Consider the following 21,809-nt stretch of genomic DNA (forward strand, 5'->3'; position numbering starts at 1 on the left):
TTTTCTTTTATGACTACTACCTGTGTGCACCTCCTCAGGCGACGTGGGAGGGGTGAGGGTCACCAATGACATGGCAGGCTCTCGCTGGGATGCAGGCACTTGGTGACCACCCGAATAGACGGCAGTACATTGGGAGGACCCCACGGGGGCTACAACAGGGATGTCTGACTGGGGCACGAGCACTAGGCAGGCTGGGTACACCATTCGCACACCACCTATACAGAAACACGCACAGATAATTTACAGTAAAATATCGATACAACTCAATAAAACACCAACATAGCAATGTGTACGACATGATAAAATAAATAAATATATAAAAACTGACCAACAAGGACCTCTACGGAGGCCAGAGAATCATCTTCCCAGTCCATATCTTCCATCTTGTCCTCTAACACACCATCCTTGGCACCAGGACTGATGGGATAAAACTGGTTCCAGTCCTCAATCAGCTTCTGGGTGGGCGGGTCAGACATCTTGAACGATTGGCCGGTCAGGGTCCCATTCAGCCCAAAAGGACTCAGGATGACTTTTGGAACGGGACCATTAGGGAGGACAGAAGGACACACAGGGGGCTGTTAGCCAGTAGCGGGCTTTGAGCACATCATGCTAACATCAATCTGCCAAAACGATATACAGTCGCTACACTCATCGGAAATTTCATCCTTTTGTTGCTTTGGCTTACAGCTTGACTTCCATCCATATTGATATGCAAAATGCTTTTATCCTTTTACCCTACTTTGCCCATTTTTTTTTCTAAATGTCTTATTTGCCCTTTCCCTTGCTTATCCTGAACTTAATAACCGCTTTCCTTTTTTCAATATTTTCAGCCCCATCGCCGCTCTTATAATTTAATCCTTTATATCCTCATAATGTTTCCTTTCTTTCCCCGTTCTTTATGCTTTGGTTTCCTCATCACTCTGTCATCTCCGGCCTATTCAGGAGCATGGTGACCTTTCCATAGCAATGCTGGACTCAGCCAGTCCCAGAGGGGTTGCCAAATACTTACAGAGCAATCCAGACGTCAATTATTGGCAAGCGGCAGCCTCTCAGAGGCCATAAACAGAGGCTTATAAAAAAGGCCATTCCTCGACAAACACACTTCACTGCACAGACATATGGAGTCACAAAGAGCCCATCAGTCTGCTTATAGAACAGACCTTCATCCATCAGCAAATGGAGATACCACTATAAACGAACATGCATAATGCATACATGTACGCATGAAAACCGTATGAATATCAACGTGTGTGCGCGCGCGGGCGTCTGTGTGCTTTGTGTGTGTGTCTACATGCACATGTGCATGCACCATATTGGCTTGTTATGCATCCACTCTCTCTGCATCTATCATACGTTTTAAGTGACGAGGGGTTATACAAATGGTTCGACCGGCCGGGTGGGTGTGTGAGTGAGCATTTGTTAATGCCCCTCTCTTTTTCATTAGGAGACTAGATGGCCTCGAAGCCTCAAGTATTGATCCCGTGACTGGACCGTTGAAGAGCTTCAAGGATGCCAAAACAAGCTGGAGATAATGAGAAGAAAAGTTAGGATACGGAAGGGGTGTGTCCTTTCAAATCTTTTGTCACAGAGGTATCAGGGCTTCTTCTAAAAGAAACCCTTATGCATTGGTGTGAGTTTCCTTTCCCATATCTGACACTTTAATTATTGGGGAACATGAAAACTATCACATTCAGGTCTAACATCTTGAGGTGAGTCAGAAAGGTGACTGGCAGCTGGTGTTGGGAGATAAATAATACCAAGGTAGAGGAGAAGGAGCAACATTGAGTATTATCAGGCTACTAGTGAAGATCTTGACATCTTCTATGGACTCAGACTTAGAAGACATTATTTTTGACAATTCTTGTAATTTATTTATCTCTCATTTATAGCATGTATTTGCTTTTTTTTTTCTTATTTAGGCCTACTTTTCTGGTGATTACGGTAATGTATGTACTGTCGGCAGGAAACCACACACAAGCACGGCAACTGCTCGCAAATGACAACACAGCTCGTCAATTAGTTCATTCAGAACAGAGTTTGAAGTGGAGCAAGAGGGTGTGTGTGTGTGTGTGTGTGTGTGTGTGTGTGTGTGTGTGTGTGTGTGTGTGTGTGTGTGTGGGGGGGGGAGAGAGAAGAGAGGGGGGAGAGAGCGAGAGAGAGAGAGAGAGAGAGAGAGCGAGAGAGCGAGAGAGAGAGAGAGAGACAGGCAAGCTCCGAGTCGAGAGAAGCCCCCCCAAGACAAAAAAATCCCCCGCCTGTGCACCATCCTCTCGACCAAATTTAGCCGGATAGGCTTCATTGCACCTGTAAATACAAGCAGTATCAAAAATGGATGAAAGATTGAATTTCAGAAAGGTTTTACATGACAAAAGATCTCCAATAAATATTGGCAGTAGGTCAAGTCAGCAGGTTTAACTGAATTGACCTGCTTTCAATGTCATGCGATATTAATATAATCTGGACTTTAGTTTGAAAAGATGTTCATGGACTCCATCTCTTGGATTATTAATTAACCTATATTCATAGCGAGCAAGACTTTTGAAGGTAAAGCATAAAACATCTTGTATGGCAAGCCCTGCAGCTCAGCGTTTCACACAGGCTGACAGCAAAGTCAGCAGATATGACCTGTAACATTGAAGAAACACAAGGTCAGGTTTCTGTTACTATACAACAACAAAATGCAGCTAGGGTTGATCATATTAAACCTTAATTGAATCCAAGCACTTAAATCTCGTTGCATGTTTTCTCCACCCACAGCCACCAGACCTGGGGGCTCGTCATGGAAACAAGATGAAATCCAGCACAATTATGGATATGGTTGGTCATAGTCCCCTCAATGTATCCTGACCCCCCCCCCCCTCCCCGCAACCTTTTCTGCAGTTCGAATGCATCTCTGGCTCCCCGAAGACATGTCAAATGTTCTCCGATCAGTGTAATGGGCTGAGAGTTCATTTCATTCACTCTGCGCCCTTTTATGGGGTCACATCTTGGAGAGATCTGCTTTGTCGAAGAGTAAACCGAGCTCGGCAGAGGTGGGGGGATGAAGAGGGGGGGAGGAGGTGAGGACAGAGTGAAGATGGATGGACCTAGGTGGATAGGAGTCAGTTCTCCCCTGACACAACGCTGAGAAAGCTTGTAGGAGAGGCAATGCAGCAGTGAAACACAGGTGGATGACGAATAATCCCGCGGGATGTATGCATTATAAATACCAATATATGTTATACAAATACAGTATACAGTTAAGCCCCAAATGCACCGGCCAAATTTTGAAATGTTATTTTGTGAAGGGATCTTTAACTGCAAATGACAAATTGAAAGAAGTGGGGGAAAAAAAAGCTGTGCTTGGAGATGAAAAAAGACAATATACTGGACTCACTACTTTCATTATGACATTATTTCACATTCAAAATAAGGCTGCACAATGTCTCAAAAATATTGTCATTGTGATAAGAGAGAGAGAGAGAGAGAGAGAGAGAGAGAGAGAGAGAGAGAGAGAGAGAGAGCGAGCCTGTGGGACTGTTCAAAAAAATGGCTGACCAGTGATGGGACATTGTGATTTCCTGAATGTTGTAAACACAGCAATAAAGTGTTGCATTTTGATTATTTATCTGTTTCCTGTTATATTATTGTTGATAATTATTGTGAGAAATCATTAACATGAGCAATGTCATCACACAGATGAATATCAATTATTAACAGTTGCATTAAGGTAACATGAGCAAATTTGCTATTTTAGAAGATCCGAATTCTGTTTCCAAAAAATTGAGGACCCCTACTCTAGATTATTCCAGATAGTACCAGGATCCAAAACAAATGTTCAGGTTTAATTCCTACATTAAAAAAAAGACTGATATCTCTTAACACTTATTACAGCCACTTGTTTTTAACTCGAGCCAAAAGATACCTCTCAACAACCGTACAAATAACTTTATAGTAACCCCGCTTCTCTTGAGCTCATAAATATAAGCGCTTCTCACAATATTACCTAAGTGCTTCATGGTGATTGCAGTTCATCCAATCAAAAATGATGACTTTCATTCCAACATAGCAACAGTAAAAGACTGTCGAGGCAGCAATCACAGAAGCAGATGGAGTAATTTAATTGAAGCGATGACTTCTCACAGTGGACATGGTGGAGGTATGTGTTTATGTGAGACGTTCTGACATTTATTTATAGACCGATAAAATGACGTCATTAACAATCTGCTGGTTGGTGAACGGACAACTGTATGATCTGTACGAATCCCTGTGGGTGAGTAAGGCTCCCAGTTTTGCTACGGCAAGTGATTACAGCGAGTGTCCCAAGTCTCTGGACCATATCTTGAAATAGAAAAAGGCAAGCAACCTCACAGCAAATGGTTTATTGTAACCTTCTGTCTAGAGGGGCCGGCTTTATATGAATTACACCTGTGGATAGAGAGGTAGAACCATGTTATTACGCTGGAGTGGCAGCATAAAGATGGGAGGTCTGGATCACAATTTTCTAACTGATGAGAAGCTATAGGACCATTCTTACATGGAGAGCTGTCGATTGCTACAAAAAATAAAAACAACAATCTATTCAAAAAGGGCAGCAGCCTTCATTTGTTTGCAGATTTTAACCTGCCCGGTATAACACGAGGGTCATGTTTTAGTTTATGGAAAGATCCTTTCAAATGCTTCTCTGCTGCAGAATTTTTAGTGAAGAACAGCGGGGGTGCGGCAGAAGACCTTTTTTTTGTTTAAAGAGTCTTGCCTAATGTCTGATATTGATATAAGATGAAGGAGTGTGTAGTGACAGTCTTGCTTTAAGGCAAAACATTTCCTCCACTGGATAACACGAATACAAGTTCATGTCGTTATTACATTCGCATTTTTTGAGCAGGAAAATGCACGCTGATGACGACTTTGGGATTGCATTGTGTTTTGCCCGGTGATTGATTTATGATGTATGAATACCGTTATAGGCTCAGCTGTTGTACAACTACCAGTAAACAAGATTGTAATTTATCTGGAATGAATGACAGGTGGTAGAGGACTGTGTATACATCACCCTGCAAACAGCACCCTTGCATCAAATTTTATGCAGGTGTGGATACAAAGCATTTATTAATTAAATATACACTAGACACAGATCAGAAGGCAGATCGTCTTTTTATTTTCTTCAAATTCTCTTTTTTTGTGTCCTTGGGTCAACACGTTGTGTGTTTTTCTGACAGGCTTAAAAATATTTTCTGCTAAGCGGTGTCTGAAAGAGTACCTGTGTGCAAAAATAGCCCCGGAATATAGTTCTGATTAGATCTGTCATGTAAATTAGATTACCGTTTTCGAGGCAGGCTTTTGATGACTAATTAATTTTCTTTGAGAACTAAACAGACATTCACTTCTGACATACGTCCTTTGAATTTATATTGAAGCAATTACCTAGCCTGCAGAAGTGTCATGACACTCGGAATCAACAGTATACTACTGCAAATTGTCAAAACGAATTTCTATTATAGATTTATGGATCAAAATGATGAGGCCGCTACTTCTACAAAGGCAACTTTTTTTTTTTCTCGAAAAGAAAAGCAGAACAGATCAGTCATAACTTTAGATAATTCAACCTCCACTATTCTAGTTCTGGACCAAATAATATGATAGTGGAGGATAAAACGGTTTATCAGATGTTGACTATGTGCATAGAATGTCTGCAACCTTGACACAGGAGGGTTTTTCTTCAGTTTTTTTTTTGTAACCCTCGGCTCTACACACCTTGGAAGGGGTTGGATGCCTGTTGAGCCAGAGTGAGATGCTCCTCAGTCAGGTGGTAAACGGGCTGGTGCTGGTTGATCTCCACGCTGGTACATACGTTGCTCTCGCCGTGCAAGAAGAAAGTGAAGGCGCAAGATAGGTGCTCGCTGGAAGGAAGACAGACATACGAATGAGGCTTCTCGGATGCTTCATTTAAGTACAATAAAGAACACATATGTAACAGCAAAAATATAAAGTCTGGATTAAAAAAAAGCCCTTAGTTCAGAAGCAAAGTAAAATCTATCCACACTTACAGTATCTTGTGTGTGAGCGAAATAAGGGGTATTCGATTTTTTTTTTTAATTATTTAAAAAAAAGTGGGGCAGGGGGTAATTTGAAAGACCAGTCTGATAATGCCGGTTTCATGTAACTCAATTAATCTTTGAAATTTTACACGCATACCTCCAACATATGTCAAGTGTAACTCCAGTTTATAACAAAAAAGGATTATGATATATAAAATGCAGAAAACAACAGCAAGAAATTAGGCACACTGCACACAGATAGAGAGATAGATAGAGAGATAGATAGATACATAGAGCAACTATGATGCAAACTTGAAACCGCTGTTGACGCTTGCTATTTTGGCTAACAGCAGAGTTCTGCTAAGCTCAGCAGTTAGCTTGTGTTTTAATAGCATCTGAATTGAGGTAATTACAGTCACAATAGGGAAGGGGCTGGATTACACGTCTACTTTGGGGAGAGGGGCATGCGTGTTACGAGGGAACAACACACCCGTTGATTTCTTGACACAGGTTATAAAAGTAGAAGCTATTTTAGGAACCACTGAAGAGCAGAGTAGTAGTCTCTTCAGAAATGTGAAGCAGATGAAACATGACAAGTGGGTGGATTCTAGATATGAAACTCAAACGTGTTAAGGGCCTTGCGTACAAGCAAATGTGCCACTGTTGCAGTGTCTCATTTGTCACTCGCCACCTAACTCTTGTCTTTTCGACAATGAGCTCAGATAGAAGGGTACTTTCTTGCTCATACACAGCGGCTCTGGTTACGACAATGCCTGCCTGTGCCAGTCTGACCTCAACAGCTCACAACAAAAGTGAAACGAAGAAAAATCGGAAAAGAGCGAGGCAGTTGGAAATAGAGCGGGGGACAGGGGAAAATGCCGGCCATTGTCTACACGGTTTCCCTCTTTCTTTCAGCCCCCCATCTTGTCCGACATACAAACACATGCGGCGACGGGGAAAAAATGCAAGTGACGGACAGCCACGGTTGCGCTTAGAAGTGGATCAAAGAGGGTTGCTTCCTTGGAGGATTTGATTAAGCAAATATCAGTCTTCTCCCTCTGACTCGCTCTCGCACACCTACTCGGCAGAGGATTAAGAAAAGAGCAGATAGGCAGGCGCCGCAATGAAGAAGGAGCGAGAGCACTTCAAATAAGATAATAGCGGCGACGTAGTGACGAGATGCCCTAAGCTGGTGCCCACGGAGACTCGCATTCAATCTTATCATCATTTTCCTCAGAAAAATGTAGGGATGCTCATTAGTGAATGCATGATATTCATATTCTGGATGTATTCACTCACTACAGCTAGCTATAGCTGGATGAAAGGAGGCTGATGAAGGTGCGTTATAGATTTACTCATCCACTGCAGGACTATTACATCAAGTCTGTCAACTGAAAGAGCACAACATTAAGTACACTTGCATAATCAGAGAACAGTAAAAATGAAAAAAGCTGCCTTTGGAAGGATAAGAGCTGTATTCTTCGAAGTGAGATCAATGTATCTCATTGGACATCTGGATTTTCTCCTGAATTTCCAATTCACTGATGACTCAAATAAAAATTGCATTCGCTCTACCCGTTGGAAGAAATTGGTACATTACAGATTCATTCATTCATTTTTGGCCTGTTCAGATGTATGTTCTATTCATGCACCCGCTTACTATGTCTATGCATTTAGTCCCTTGCCCAAGGGCACCTCAAAAATCCTCAAGCAGCAGTCAGGCGTCTCCCCGTAGTCTGTCTCAGTTTCCATCATTTCAATTGCCTGTTTCTATATTTTTGTCCAAAGTGAGATTCGAACCTTCTGGTTTACCTCCTGATCCATGAACAACAGGAGCAAAAGGAATGGACAGAACAAGTCAGGTGCTTTCACTGCCAGAAAATCTGTACATAGAATTTGGGGATATTTTTAAATTCCAGAACAGAATTGATGTGTGCCTTTTAAATGAAAGTTAAATTTGCTTCCATCTTTTTTTTTTTTCCGAAAGACCCCATACTTCGAATGCAATGGATGCAGAATACAAGGGAGATGGAGCTTCATTGACGCTCAGTACATAAAATTGTGTAGTAGACAGGATCGTTGTACTGCTCTGGGTTTTCTTCACAAACACTGTAACCGTCATGGTTTATTTCTTCCTCTTTGAGACGCCCCCCCTCGCTTTAATCCGAACACGAATATTCTCAAATGAGCTCCGCCTGAGCTCGGAATGTAGCAGTCACAACGTATGACATGGAAACCTAGTTTATGTTCTCAAAGGTGCCCTTCCATCATAATCCAATTTTTCCCCCCTTTTTTTTAATGCATATGTCAAAATGCGTCTGTGACATGGTTTAAGATTGACATGTATGCGGTTAGTTCCTTGCATACAAAGGCCTTTGAAAGGCAAAAGCGTGAAGAAATGAGTGGATTTGAATCCGGAGCCATTGTGACATCATTATTGAAGTACGAGCTCACTTTGCGGCCGCTCCAGGTCCACTCAACTCAGTAGAAATGAGTGACTGCGACAACACACATCATCTCATTTTAAACCTTTCCATCAACTGCTAATTTCAAGAGGATTAAGGAATAAACTGCTCCGTCTTTGTGTGAACAACTCGTTGAAATCATTTCTTTTGACTGTGCAGCTGGATGTGAACCCGCAGCCCTCTGGTCGACATTCGTAGTGCGAGTCAACTAGGCGGCGTCAGCGTCAACCCAATATATCAGCAACAATTACTCGGTATTCACGAGCAGAATAGGCTAGCTTTTAAGATCAAGTGTGCTCTAAGTCTTCCCTGGAGTTTCCTCTCTGTTGGTAAGACTGCAATACTTCCGGAGCGGGACAGCCGACTGGCATCCTCATCAGTTGGCCAAACCACTTGAAATGATACCTCGGCTCCTCACCGAGTGCATAATGCTCAGCCAAGCCAACCTGCCAAGGAAATTAGCTTGCGCCACATATTCAATGAGCTCATTCTATTCGTCATTACTCGAAGATTATGGCCATGGTGAGGCTCGGAACATAAATTCAAAGCTTTGCCTTCCAGCTAGACGACTTCTTAATCATTACGAACCGCTGTACGGCCACCCATCCATTTCACCTAAACTCAAAACACGTCTTTCCTCACCCGGGAGCACTTTCAACCAAAAAGTAGTAAGTACCCACTTTATGGGAAAGAACAATGGCCTTTGACGAAGAGCTGCTTACTTGGATTGTTACTTTTACACAGACCATCTAACACTATATTTGAATTTATCAACAGATTCCAGAGGGGTAATGCATAGTTTCATGACACCATTTCTTCGGATTCAAGGGCCCAAGTGAGGAAGGCCCAGAAAATAAGCGTTCTTTTCATCATCGGGCAGTCACATCTTGTACTGGTGATGAACGGAGGAGAGGTAGAGGATTCGGGCTGTAAAAAGAGACCATTGCGCAAGAAGGACATGCTAGTACAACCAAAAAATGGAGGCTTTGTTTAAGGAGGTGTGATGTGACAGCTGCGGTCATCGAGCGGTAAATTACACTTGGCTTTTTTGACTGCTGTTTAAGTCTTGTAACCATTACCACCTGGAAAGGGCTGGAAAAAAAAGGTTTGAAGTCAAAGACCTCTTGTCGCAATTGCCGTACAGTATAAGCCTGTACATGGACTTTATATGACTGTTATCGCCCAGTAAAACCGGTGTGCTTTGCACCACAGGTGTCAAAGTCAAGGCCCGGGGGCCACAGTTGGCCCGCCATGTAATTTTAGGTGGCTCCTCAAAAGAAAATCTTGTGTCAACTTGCATGAGCCTTGCTAAAATCTGTACCTAAATGTCAAATTGTCAAGTGTAATTTTGTAATTTTGCTATAATTTTGTGACCTTGTTTGCACTCACTTGAAGAATAATTGACAAACTATTATAGCAGACCGATTTCAAAACTACTAATCCATTAATTTTCTAAAAACGTGATGAGACGATTGAAACATTTTTGTGATTTCACTGTCATAACGGCCCATCCGAGGGAAGACGTAACTCCAAAGTGGCCCGTGACAACAATGAGTTTGACACCTCTGCTTTATTTATACCAAGTACATGGAAATAAAACAAGATGGAGACCAACTTAGGGCTGCAAGAAAACCGAGCTAGACAACAATGGAGAGACGGGGCGTGTTGTATTCTGCAGACCTCAACAGAAATCTCCTCTCACCAGCGCATAATACCTTACACAACACGTTCACATGCGTCTGTGTGTGTAAAGCGCTTGAGGGAGCGGGCTGCCATCTGTGGCTCAGCCCGCAGAGGTGCAAACACAACCCGCACATTCAAATTGCTGGCTGGCATAAACAGACACACGTGGAATCCGCCAACATGATTAACAATCATACTACTTACTACCTGTGGTGTGTCGGGGGTAAAAGTCCTTTAATGAGTCAGTGGTCGTTTCTGACTGCTAAAGCCTGGATGTATTTCCAAGGCTATGTTATCGTGCACTCTGGCAACATTCAATATGGAACAGCCAAGTACAGTCATTGGTGAGTAAAGGGTGGGTCACATGTTGTCAACAGGTGTGTGGTTAGCCTTTGACTCAGCAAGGCCCGAAACAAAATCGCATGGAATGTCTTCTCACATCGGTGTCACCCACACAGACACATTAAGGAGTTAAAAAAAAATTGTCATCCCTTTGCGTAGTGCTGCACGGTCCTCTATCTGTTTGCGTACTGTATATACACAGGTAGACATCTCCAGACATATGCGAAAAAGACTACGATAGAGCAAAATCATGTTGAAACATGGCGAAAGTATGAAAAGCAAAAACAAAAGATCCAATTAAAACATTACATTTCATATAACGTAATGCAACGAGTGGGTCAATTCATGTTCCAGACGTCAACAAGATTGAAGTGATACACACAAAGCATGAAAATGTGTGATATGACTCACATCTTGGTAATGTGTGTTTGTCAGAGCCAGAAAACATTTACACATTTATTGACACTAAATAAATGTTGAATTTATTTGGTCAAACCACTCCCTCGCTTGCGAGTTTTGATTCCCTAACGTCACTTCCACAATCAGAAATGAAGGTCGAACTGGAGGGAAAGTGGGGGATTCTTTTTGTGTCGTTGCAGTGGAACTCTGGACCGGATAAATAACAGTGGTGCCACAGCAAATTTTAATCAGAGATGTCTTTATATGTCCCGAAACGTTCTACATCATGACACCGAGATTAGCAAAATAGCATCCAATGAGTTACTCTTTTCCCCAAACCCGAGTATCCAAATGCCTCTTAAGGAAATCTCTTTAACGACTAATTTCATTCTGCAAGGATCGGTTCAATTCTTATCAGACATAAAATATTGGATTAAAACTGTAATTGCCGAATAAAACTACTACTGTGAGAAAAATGCAACCGTATTTAGTTGAAAAGACTCCCAGTGTGCGCATCTGAGATGTGTTGCAACATAAGCGTTTGTTCATGTAAACCTGAAGCAACGGAGCATCCTAATCCAACAATATACTGCCTAAGCTGCTATAAATGAACACTCCTTATATTTTCTGTCTCGTGAGATCACGGCTTCTCTGCCAAATGAGTCGCATTTTCCCTAACCTTCTTCTTTAGAGTGCTTTCTTTCCAATTTGAGGCAGTACTCGCTTGCACTCTTTCGATGCTGACACCAAACAATTCTGTACCCCAGTGTCCAACGATTTTTGTTTGCTAATGTCAGACATTTAATTCATACAAGCTTTCAGCGGTATTGTTACAGATTTGTATTGTTATCTGTTTGCTATATATGACTTACATGAGGAAGATTCCAGGAAATGGGTAACATTTGGCCACACAGTTAAAAGGGCAATAAGAATGTTGTCATGAGAGTGGCAACGGACAAGGGTGGGGGGGGGTGCATGGGCATTAAAAGATGGGAGGACAAAAAAAAAAAAACAGGGAGACTGCAGAGTTGTGACATTACTGAAATGTTTGTTGGGCTTGGTGTGTCCGCAGCTAAGAATTACGCATCCGCTGAGCTGAAGACCACATCCTCACGACAACAACTACATGTGTCGCTTGCTTGCTCTGGAAAGGGCCAATTAGTCCATCTCTTGACATTTCGCATGAGGACGCACGGTTGCCACCTCTGGTTTGACGTGTTCATGGATAGCCATTTGCTTGCTATCACCATCTGAGGCGAGCGAGCAAATGTGTTTTGACGAAGTGCGTGCTGTGTGATGGCACAAGGTCTGGAGTTAAAACTTCAAACAGACAGAATCAGGGTTAAAAAAAATAAGAACATAAAAAACGTTTGACAAGGAAATGGTGAAAAGAGTGTAAAAAAAAAAAAAACTACAGCAAGTTATTCGCCCTCCGAAATTGCTTTCTTTGCTGTGATTGTTCGTTAATTAACCCTTTCAGGGACGGTGGTTACTACAGTGGACAGCTTATCATGTTATCAGTTAACAGGGTGCATGAAAGGGTTAAATTAACCACAATTTGATGGGTTTCCCTTCGAACAAAAACTTTCTCCTGTTGACAATGTACGCCATGTCGGGATCCAAACATGACCCCCAAGAATTATAACCGTTGTTCTCCGAAATCCCAAAGTTAGTCTAAGTCAGTTTCACATTGAATCATTCTATCGTGAATGCACCCCCCCAAAAAAATAAATAAATAAAAAAATAAAATCCTCCAAAGCCCGTTCCCAGAAAAAGACTGAGGTCATTCCAAATCTACCTTGTCAAAGATTTCTCACAAACGGCTACCAAATTTGAACCATGTATGCTGCACGGCCAGCTAACGGCAAATAGTGAACGTTCTAAAAACACGTGGGCAGAGCATAACAGCGAAGGTTGATAACTTGCCAAAATATGAAACTCTAGTTCTAAACGCCATAGTTTTATGAAGAATGAAGGTCGCGACCTGTAGAGATTCATAGGTGACCCCCTGCTGGCAGAAATGTATAGCTGCAATAATGCTCAGATTTCCTTCCAACGCCGGATACTCTCATCACGTTTTCTGACCGGGGCACCTCACCAAGTTTCATCTGCTGCTCGCAACTTAAATCTAAATTTGGACTCGCTGCAACACAATGCAAAAATAAATACTACGACAAAGTTATATAGAGCCTTGAACAAGACGATATAACCTCCCCTCCTGTCAAGCCACCTGACCACTGGGAAACACTGCGCTGCCAACATAGCACAAACCCAAGACACACAGAGCCACAAGAGACTTGCCTGCTTCTACCTTTACTCGCTGTTTACACAAGAGACCGGTTGCGGGGGGGGGGAAAAAAAACAGCAAGAAGCTGAACTTCTTAAGGCCAGCAAGTTTTCACACACATACACACGCAAAATTTGATTACTCGGAATTGATTTCCCTCAGCCACAAATGCAGGAGAGCCTCTTTACACATGTCAGATTAAAGCTGGAAGGCAGAAGGGTCTATGAAAACAGGAGGAATGCAATCCTCTTGGAGAACATCATACCCGCACACGAATACAAAAAGAGCGGTAAGGCCGACATAACCCCAACAGCATGTCAGATTCCAGAATGCTCTCATCACACCCAGAAAGAGGCAAACACACACACACACACACACACACACACACACACACACACACACTTTTGTGAATGACCTCACTTTGACGTTCATGTGGAACAAATCTTTTTTTTTTTATTTGTAATTAACATTGTCAAATAACTCAGCAGCCAATGTGTTTGCAATCATCTTTTCTCTCATGCAGATGCAATTTCCTACATTAAAACTATAAATCAATGTATCCAAAAATAAATGTATTCCCGCGGTGGGTATACTGTGTAAAATCCCTCACAAATTACAAATTGAAAAGCTAATCAATAGCCTATGTTTTTATATAAATATGATCGGCTGAAACAAAAGCAAAGAAAAATAGTGTGGAACTGTTGAAGAAGAGGGAAATCATATATATTTCCGTAATATTATAACACATAGTGTGAGAACAGAGGGCAGGTGAATAATAACAAAAGGATGCAGAGATTGATAAAAACACAAAAAGCGACATTAAAAAAATATATGACGGGAAAATCTGGAAAATTGAACTCATTCGGCCAAAATCAGATGGTGGATTAATGCCCCACTTAACTTTTTCAAAGCAAAGGCCTGCAGCATCCAAAGTGTCTCTTGTGAATTCACCCACATAATAAAAACCTTCTTGGTGACCTGTTGATTTCAAAGGGCTAATGTGATAATATAAAAGTACAGAGTGTCATTTCAAAACAATGACTTTATTCTTTGGACTATGAGTGGCACTTTTTTTTTTTTGCATAGATAGGCTGGTCGTGCGATGTATACTCAGGTGCGACTTGTATTTATCAGAATTTAGAGCTTGGACTGGCACTTAAAGTTATCTACCGTTTAATATAGGAATTGTCAAATTCTGGTTTCAACGCTACATACAACTTTTGGAAAACGAGGGAGGAAAAAAACGGAACTTCTTCAGACCTTCGCTTGATCTCGGCCGTGGCCTCTTGTCACATAGTCCAAACGAGGAGAAACGACAGCATTTTATAGCAATGTGAAGGTGGGAGGCAAGGAGAGAGGAACTGAGAGCACACAGAGGCAATGTAAGGACGTGCATGCTAAATTGGGTCCTTGCTAACCAAACTCCTACTGCGAACAGCAACAGCTGAATACTTGAGAATGTATTAACTGATTCCCCTCAGATGTCTACATTAATTTATATTTTGGAGCTTAACATTTGCTTTGAGGTTAGCAATGACTCATGCATGTAGCAAAGAAACGGGGGGTTGACAAAAACGATGCTTTCGTACAGAAACTAAAATAAAATATGAATATTACAAAGATGCTAAGATATTAAAATTGCAAATAAATAACAAAATATTACGAAGTATGCAGTGTTCACTGTTATATTAATAACAATGCAGAATTGAAAGAAATGGTCCATGTCAATTGACCTGGGGCATGATGCGTTTTTTTTGACTGATACGATTCGGATTGATATAAGGCCTAACGAGTCGACACAAAACGATATATTGTTTTTTTTTTGTTTTTTTTTTAATGATCGAAATTATTTCATTAATTATATTGATTTTATCATTCAATAACTTGTAAATACAGCTGAGTTGAGTTGAGTAAAGTCCGGTGCTGATCGATGTTGCTGGATCGCAGGGCAAACATATTGAATAAATAGATGTATCGTTACACCCCTATGTTCCGGGATTAAATACTTGCTCTGCACACAAAAACTCAAAAACTATGTTCACGTATAAGTCATTGCAATGACAAGTGGTCCAAAGACAGATTTTTTTTTTTTACCGAAATCACCTTTAACAATCACGATCGTGACATTGAAAACACCGCATTGTAATTAACTCTTTCAGGCACAGCGGTCACTACAGTGGGCAGCTTATCATCTTATCAAGTTAACATATTTGCTGCATGAAAGGGTTAAAGTATTTTCAGGATGAGTAAGCCCCTGGAGGAACGCTGGTATGTACATGAAATATTAGACATAGTGTATTTTAGACAAAAGACCCATGCTGTATATAACCAGAGCAGCAAGACATATGGTCCTGTTGCTGGAAAGACGAATAAATTACAAGAAAATAGCCAGGGGTAAAGGATATTTTACCCCCTTCGTGGATGTCTACATGTGTTGTGATTGTTTCGAAGCACATTATTCCTTGCCCGCGTCGGCTTCTCTTTGGAGATCGCATGCAGGTTGTTGACACACACACATGCTTGTATGCCCGTCTCCCTGTGTGTTTGTCTTGTGCTCGGAACATGGAGGGGATAAATTTAGCGCTTTAGCCCCAGACTGGAGGCAATGGCCCTTTATCCCGCACTGTCCTACTTAACAAGAGTGCTGCCTGCCGCTTCCGCGGTGCACTGGGACACACACGCAGACACACACTTCTACCGACCGACGCCGGACACAACAATGCCAAAAGAATGTTCTCGGACACATGACAGGAACACGTGTGCCATGTGCTTGAATGTTTGTTCTCATTCATAGGAACATGATTTCAATGAAATGAAAAGAAGACATTTGTCCAAATGCAACAGAGATGAAATGTATCGCTCTTCTTATTGCAGCGCTGCTGGAGCACATCTTGTAACTGCTGCTTTGAACCACACGGCACATATTTGAGCAGGAGAAATGATATCCCTTTGTCCTGATCAAAATTGAGACATCAAAGCCGACTGGATGGAACGTCGTACTAGTTTTCGCAAGCGCGGCCAATTAGGAGCAAGTTGACAAGTCGACTCTGGCCAATGGAGCGCAAGCATCCCGCTTCACCTTGGAAACACGCGATCCCAGGGTGTATTTCTCTGCTGCCATGACAACCAAGATGAGCTCTCCCTTGTCCGTTCCCTCTCTCCATCGCTTTCCGGCTTGTCCCTCTTTTTTTCTCTCCTGCTGTTTTCCAAAGCCAGTGTGGCTCACAGCTTCACCGGAACAACCTTGTTGCACTACTTGGAGACGTTGCACACCAGACAAAGAATGACTCTCACTTGTAAACATATACTGTTGGTTTTTGGTTGTTTTTTGGGCAAACAATGGCAAAAGATAAAACAATATGCGCACACCATTTCATGATATTAACCTCTTCATAATATTTAATGCGTCCAACAGTACTTAAGTGTATATGACTTAGTATTCAGTACACAAAAAGATAAAGGAGGCTGGTGCAGGGATGGGGATGATGTAAGCATTTCAACACAGGCTGAGGGCTAGGGTTGAGGTTATGAACACTGTCAGCTGGCTCTAGCCGCCACCAACTGGAGACTTTGGATGATTAACGGGGAGGCGTGGGGTTGGGGGTCTTTTCAGCGTTTTCCATCAGCAGATGGCAAATGAGCAGCCCAACCCTAATCTTAAATCTATTTTTATTTTCCAAAGTAGGGAAAGGTACATGAAATAGATTCAAAGCCGCAAACATTAAATAGTTAACTACCAATTGGGCCGGCATTTGAAGACACATCATAGTCAGGATCTGATCGAGACAGAGTTTTCAAGCAAAACACCAAAAGAAGGCGTCGTGTCCGTTAAAATTCCAGTGTGTCCGAAACACATAAAAGGAATCAGAACATCCCTGACAACAAGTAAAATTCAGGGTGGTTGCACCACTATTTATAACCTGTCCAGTCTGTTCTGAGACAGCATAAGGGGGTGGAGAGGGAGGGAGGGGTGGGAGGGAGTGAAAGAGAGAGAGAAAGAGAGAGAGAGAGGCAGAGAGAGATCCACAATCAAGGGAAAAAGGAAAGCACTCATTTTTTCCTCTCGGCTAGTCTCTCTTTGCGGCATAATGTAAGCGAGCTAAACAAGTCATGAATGTCGCCGCTAGTTCTACTTTGCATCATTTTACCCATTATTTCATCTCGTGCTGATTAAGCTCACCGTGCGGAAAACCGTGACACGCTGTCAGCAGAGGAAAACCAAAAGAGACACATGTCGGCGTGCAAAAAAGATAATGATGCGGCGTGGCCCCCATGGTCACTCGACTGGGAGATCTGGCAACAACAGCTGCAAAACTAGTTACATATTGACACATGCAAACGCCAATGTGAATTGGAACCTTGCAGTCACAAACAAAAAACAAACAATGAAAAAAAAAAAAAAAAACGATGAAAAATCAACACAAGAGGTGGCAGGTGAGCACATCTAATTTAAAAAAAAAAAAGGGAATCAAAAAGCTCCTTGAACACTTGATTGAGGTGACCGGTGGTGTAGCAAGTTAAAGAGCTGCCCTCACCAACCTGTACAACTGTTTCCCATCAGCAGTGCACGATAGGACCTTTTTCAAAGACTTTTTTTTTCCCTTCTCCAAAACGTGTCTCATTGTCTGTCATGTGTACCCGCTAAAGCACTGGTAGACAATGAAAAAAAAATAATACTGGTGCTGTCATCATTTTAACAAGTTGTTAAAGCTCATAATAGAATGAATTTAAGCCAATGTCTGAAGTTCATAATAAGCTGGTCTTTTTTTTTTATCCTATTACTTCACTTGTACTACTTTCTGCCAACACATAGGAGGTAAAGATTTGAATTGAATTAGTGGTCATACTGTGCAGTTGTGCCATGTTGCTTTTAGCTGTGGTCAGTGAAATCAAACGTGGCAATGCTGTAACTTTAACTTTTGGAACTTCAAGCTATTGCCCAAGAACTGTTAAACGGGTCGGGGGAACTTCAGACCCTAGGCAGACCACCACTGGTGCTGACAAATGCAAAGCCTGCGAGGTAATGACAGAAGCTTATTTTACTCTTTCATGCCCCCTGTAACCTGATAACATGATAAGCTGTCCACTGTAGTGATTGCTGTCCCTTCAAAGGGTTAAAAAATTGACCATATAGATTTGTAGCATTGAAATAAAAGATCATTGTATGCTTACACTCAAGCCAAGCGTGTACTCTGCAGCTTAACCTTATACAAAGGCAATAAAACTGTTCACCTTGTGTCATCGAAAGCCTTGTACAAGCCACTGAGCTGCATCGGCCCACATCGCAGCCCAACAATCAAAAACAAATCCAAAAGAATCAAAAGCGCAGCACGCTGACACCAACCTCTTGTTTATGGGCTTCTCATCCTTCTCGTAAGGCTTGACAAACCACTTGCCGATGCGCACAAAACTGCGATTCATGAGGCAGCGCTCCAGCAGGTTGCGGATGGCTTTGAACAGCAGCGTGCGGCACTCGTAGGAAAGACCGTTCTCCCAGAGTCCGTCATCCTCAGCTGGAGGGGAGAGAAACAAAAAGGTGGAGGGATTCACTTTGACAATTTTTAGGACCATTAAAAAAAAAAAAAAAACATCAAAAGGTATTTAAGAGTAAATGAGGTTCATATTGTGACTGCGTAAAACTTATTTTGCCATTACATCATGTTACAGCAGCAATGAGGAGCAGATACCACGTTCCTTTTCGTAGCTGCACATTAATTAAATCAGTGACATAAAAATTGAAGCATACAGGCATTCATCGGAGGAGGATTAAAAATTCAGTGGTATGGTGACATTTCAAAGCAACACGAAATTCTTATTTCACTTGCATTACGTTAAAGACAAGACGGGGTTTTGGACAGATATATTAACAGTACGAGAACCTTGAAATGGTTGTTCAGGGGCCATCCGATGAGAGCGCCACAACTTTTCCAAAGGGCCATACACTTGAGACCGGACACCCAGACAGTTTCTTGAAAATGCAAAGCAGTTAGCCGCGTCTCAAGTGACATCTGAAAGCCATATTGAGCACGCCATGAAAATGTAAGCGGTGTGCTCACTGTGACAGACAGAAAGACGGCTCGAGGAGACACCTGCTGCTCCCTGCTTTTATTGTTCTCACTGGAGAGGATAACAGTTTGTTTCCTTACGGTCTGAAACTTCTGGGGATATTGTGTACATTATGCATCACTGAGCCTGATGCATTGTGCAGCTCAATGATATAACTACAGTACGTAGCAACAGAACAGGACGGCAAAATGAAGAGGAGAGTGTTCGAGGCGCTCACCGAAGCTCAGTCTTAATCTCAATGTAGCAAGATAATGACGTAAAACACACTGCCCGAAGAAAAAAAAGGCATCACGGATGAGAAACAGAAAATTTGAGACGGCCGTTATGCAGCCAATGTACTTGATAGCATGGCATATTTTTCAAATCACATGAGGCTTCGACAAATCCAAAAGCCAAGCACTGGAATTAGGTTACAGTTCTTTGTAAAAAAGGGGTAAGATCAAGGTAAAACACTTTTGCTCAGTTCATAGACGCACAATCGCAGAAAATTCATTCTGACTTATGAAAGGTGAGGTTGGAAGCAATGCATTGTGATTCTCAAACGATCACACAGGCGCATAATTTCAATGCAGGTATTTTGAGAGTAAAGTTACATTTTACAGCTATCAAATGCATTACTGCACATTGGTTAGGTTTTGCATCGCTGATGTCCATGCAGGATGCTTCCACTGTGATTTGTACACTACGGAAGTTTGAGTCTTTATTTTGAACAAGGTACCACATGAAGCTTAGTTTAACTTATGCAGAGGGGTGTACCAAATGCTGTGCCCTGAATGCAGATGTGCACTGCATTACTCATGGTTCTAGTACACCTTTCATGCACCCTGTAACCTGATAACATGATAAGCTGTCCACTGTAGTAACCGCTGTCCCTGAAAGGGTTATACCACTGCAGGTAAGCAATGAAGTAGAAAATAAAAATGTGGATGTGATTTCAAGTCATTTGGTTCCATTTCACCAAAATCTGCCCTTGTGTCGGCATGTTTCACGGGGGACACTGGAATGTATCAAATCAGAAACCACAAATAAATAAATACATCTGCAAGGTACAAACAGTAGCATGACAAGCAACATATTTATGGCATGACGAGTACCTGCAAAGAGCGTACCGTAATTTGATTGAGTGCTTCAATCAGAATTACACCGAGCAAAAAATAATAACAATAATAATAAACAGATGAGAGAGTATGAGAGCTTCCATTGTGTTGAGAATGAATACATATCGCCAGAACCACATCACAAGGACAAACAGCCCGCACTGACTTGGCTGCTGGATAAGCCATTGCTCAAATCTGACAGGATTTGCTGTCCTTTGAGTCAAGTCTCCAACAAACATGAGCATCCGAGAAAGCTGTCTCTGCATGAGCACCGTGACCCACTCTTCCAAGCCAGCTTCGTGCGCACAAAGGAAGCCTAAGTCACATGAATCAAAATGTCCTGAATTATTAACCTAAACTGCAGCTCGCTGCTGTAATGTATCCGTAGGTAAAACATTTTAAATGTCATTGTTGTAAATAGGCGGCCCGGTAGTCCAGTGGTTAGCGCGTCGACCTCACAGTGCAGAGGTACCAGGTTCAATTCCAGCTCCGGCCTCCCTGTGTGGAGTTTGCAGGTCCCCCCGGGGCCTGCGTGGGTTTTCTCCGGGTCCTCCGATTTCCTCCCACATTCCAAAAACATGCATGGAAGGCTGATTGAACACTCCAAATTGTCCCTAGGTGTGAGTGTGAGCGTGGGTGGTTGTTCGTCTGTGTGTACCCTGCGATTGGCTGGCAACCGGTTCAGGGTGTCCCCCAAAGACGGCTGGGATAGGCTCCAGCGACCCTTGTGAGGATAAGCGGATCAGAAAATGGATGGATGGATTGTTGAAAATATACACCTTTACCTGTGTCAACCAGCTCGGATCGTTGACAATTTTATGAGCATAATTTTGACAGCTCTTGAGAAAAAAATAAACACCACCAAAATTTTAAATATGAGAACAGTACAACAACCTCAGGTAAACTGCCAAGTAAGGAGGGTGACATGCCCATTGAATTTGATGGCAACATTCATTTATCAGGCTCACAGACAACTCCAGGGATACGAGCAGGAATGCAGAAAGCAACAGAGAGAAAACAAAACAGTTGGGCTGGGCGACAAAATTGATTCTTAGACGCACAATCCACAATCACAATTCACAGTACATTAATATATTACAATAATTGATTGTTAAATTACAATGCAGGTAGAAAGAACAAAAAACGGAGCAGCATAATGTCAGCCTCAGTTGATGATGATTTTGTAATTTAAAGTACAAAGTGAAGCGATTTAAGAGCCACTGGTGGCTCTCCTGAGTTCTAAGGGGTCTGAAAATGATTGTGTATCATTACACAATATATTTGTACATATGTTAGAGTTGTTTCCTCAATTTCGTAGATTTATGATGTATTGCCACCTGTTTTGGCAAGAGAATCCCAACTCTAGAAAAAAAAAAACTAATTCAAAAGGAAAATGAACATGTGATCGATTATACATTAAAAATGACTTTGCTTTGAGTGATTTAGCAGCTGG

General features: G+C 42.0%; 1 protein-coding gene across 2 annotated transcripts in view; it reads right to left on the reverse strand.

Annotated features, from left to right (window-relative positions):
• med13a (mediator complex subunit 13a) overlaps window positions 1-21,809 on the reverse strand; it is a 78,224-nt gene that overhangs the window by 26,389 nt on the left and 30,026 nt on the right. For both annotated transcript variants that reach the window (XM_019895273.1, XM_019895272.1), the window contains 4 exons: window positions 18,538-18,706; window positions 5,734-5,879; window positions 329-529; window positions 21-215 (listed from right to left, as the gene is read on the reverse strand). In XM_019895273.1, coding sequence (XP_019750832.1) covers window positions 21-215; window positions 329-529; window positions 5,734-5,879; window positions 18,538-18,706 — 711 coding nt within the window. The remainder of the gene's footprint in view (window positions 1-20; window positions 216-328; window positions 530-5,733; window positions 5,880-18,537; window positions 18,707-21,809) is intronic.

The sequence above is a fragment of the Hippocampus comes genome, unplaced genomic scaffold (genome assembly GCF_001891065.2).
Source record: "Hippocampus comes isolate QL1 unplaced genomic scaffold, H_comes_QL1_v1.1 scaffold177, whole genome shotgun sequence".
Taxonomy (NCBI): domain Eukaryota; kingdom Metazoa; phylum Chordata; class Actinopteri; order Syngnathiformes; family Syngnathidae; genus Hippocampus; species Hippocampus comes.